General features: G+C 44.1%; 1 protein-coding gene across 1 annotated transcript; it reads right to left on the bottom strand.

The window, feature by feature from the left end:
- Positions 1-481: 481 nt before the first annotated feature.
- Positions 482-1803, bottom strand: LOC143661967 (aldo-keto reductase family 1 member B1). The gene has a single exon (XM_077135259.1). The coding sequence runs from the start codon at positions 1765-1767 to the stop codon at positions 817-819; it is 951 nt and encodes a 316-aa protein (XP_076991374.1). The 5' UTR covers positions 1768-1803; the 3' UTR covers positions 482-816.
- Positions 1804-2427: the final 624 nt, after the last annotated feature.

The following is a 2427-nucleotide window of genomic DNA, read 5'->3' as shown; positions in this document are numbered from 1 at the left end:
CTAATCAAGACCCATCTGGAATGGGTGGAGTCATATCTCCATCTAATCAAATGTTCACACCCACAATTGGCCATGCCACATCACCGTGAAGATAATCTAATCAAATTTTCTACCCTACAGTGTTGAATCGGGATTGAAAGAAATGGCTGTTCCCACAAGATTGCATCAGTATTAAAACATGGCTTTTCTGGAGTACATAATATTTTCAAACTGGCACAACCATTATTTAAATGAGTTAGGCGTTCTAATGATGGACTGCAAGTGGGTTATTTGCTGAAGAATACACACACACACACACACATTTCATAAACATAAGGCAATGAATAATTGACGTGGAGAAACTATTTGTATGCAGTTGCACACACTTTCTTTCATCCCCTCATGAAGGTCTGATGCCATGAAAATGAGACAAGAACAAATAATGCTAGTTGGGAAATAGGCAAAATACAGGCAGTGTTTTTTTTTTTTTTTTTTTTTTTTTGGCTTACAAAAGCACTTTTTATTTGAGGCAAGAAGTCTGGCTGAAAGGAATATAATTCCAAGCAATTCCAACTATTAGTGGCACTATTTTAACATTATACATTTTTTTCTCCTTGCTCAGGGGTATTCAACTTGGATTTTCTAGTTGGGAAAAAAAGGGGGGGGCAAAGAAAACTGGAAGAGACTTCTAATCCACAGATACTGCTCTTTATATCTCACCATCCAGCTGGGTTAGTCATCAGGTTGCTAATGCACTGCTGAGGAACTTGGGTCACATAACACTTGCAAGAAAAAAGGAGGCAGGAAAAACTTGGGGAAGAATCAGCAATCACAGCTTCAAAACTCAGAACTGAAGGGGTAATCCTTGTGGGAGGAAGCACTCATCAAGGCACAGACCCTCCAGTCCCTGTTGTAACTGAGTAAGGTAGTCATATCCACATCACTTAGTTCAAAGTCAAAGACCTGAAAGTTCTCAGCAATGCGTTCAGGTGTCACAGACTTGGGGATCACCACCATATTCCTCTGTATGGGGAACCGGATCAACACCTGGGCTGTGGTTTTATTATGCTTGGTTGCAATTGCTTTGATCCTGGGATCCTCCAGTAGGGAAGGGTCCTCAGGCTTGGCCCAGGGTCTGTCAGGAGAGCCAAGGGGACTATAGGCAGTCACCACGATGCCTTTGGATTGACAGTACTGGAATAACTTCTCCTGAGTTAGGTACGGGTGGCACTCAATCTGGTTAACTGCAGGCTTATACTTTAAGCCAGGTTTATTTAAGATTCTCTCGATTTGGAGATGGTTGAAGTTAGATACTCCAATAGCTTTGACCAGTCCTTCATCTACCAGCTCTTCCATGGCCTCCCATGTGTCCACAAAATCAGTGTCACTAGGAATTACATTGCCTGTTTCATCCAGAGGGAAAAAGTCCTTTCCAGTCTGAAAGCCTGTAGGCCAGTGAATAAGGTAGAGATCCAGGTAGTCCAGCTTGAGGTCACTAAGTGTCTTCTGACAGGCTCCTTTCACCATGCTTTTCTCATGGTATGTACACCAAAGCTTGCTGACGATGAAGAGGTCCTCACGCTTCACAGCCTGCTCCTTGAGCTTCTCCTGGATGGCCACCCCCACCTCACTCTCATTCTGGTACACATGGGCACAGTCAATGTGGCGGTACCCAATATCAATGGCTGCTTTCACAGCCTCTGTCACTTTGCCTGGAGGGGACTTCCAGGTGCCCAGCCCCAAGATGGGCATCTTGGCGCCGTTGCAGAGCACAATGTGGTTAGCCATGGGTGTCAGTCTTCGTTGACGCCGACCCAAAACTACGCCGCCAGGCAGTGTTTTAAGGTGCAGTTTCCAGAACCAGACAAAGTTTGAATCCCACTCCCCCATCTGTCAGCTTTGTGGCCTTGAGCAAGATCATCAGCCTGTGACCCCAGGTCTTCTTCTGAAGCTACTCTTTATAGAAGCTCATATTTTTTGAATATTATTTTATGTTAGATGCTCAGCTGAGTATTTTTCAGATCTTATCCCATTCAATCCTCATGGGAACCCCATGAAATGTGTGCTACTCATACTTTATTTTCAGAGTCAGCACTGAAGCTCCAACAGGTGAAGTCACTTGTCTAATAACACACATTTGTTAAGGGTTGAAACAGTGAATCCCAAGGAAGGGTTTGTGAAATCAAGTCAACATGTGACCTTGCTATAGCCCACATTAGTCTCCACTTCCATTCTCATATATGCATACTCTACCAACTCATGTTTCATCCAGACATCTTTGGGCATTCCAGCATGGAGCACTTGTGAAAACTAAAGTCCCAATAGGGATGATATGTCATGTGTATCTTAGCTGCACACAGCATGGACAGCTGCCAACGAAACCCAGATGCTCTTCTCCAAATGACAGAATGCTCCAGAAGGTACCTGGAACCAAAGTACCACCCTGGG

The sequence above is a fragment of the Tamandua tetradactyla genome, chromosome 18 (assembly GCF_023851605.1).
Source record: "Tamandua tetradactyla isolate mTamTet1 chromosome 18, mTamTet1.pri, whole genome shotgun sequence".
In the NCBI taxonomy this organism is placed as follows: Eukaryota; Metazoa; Chordata; class Mammalia; order Pilosa; family Myrmecophagidae; genus Tamandua; species Tamandua tetradactyla.
This window is presented reverse-complemented; position numbering and strand designations above follow the sequence as displayed.

Coding starts and splice junctions, on each gene's coding strand:
- LOC143661967 (XM_077135259.1), bottom strand. CDS start 1,767: ATGGCTAACCACATTGTGCTCTGCAACGGCGCCAAGATGCCCATCTTG.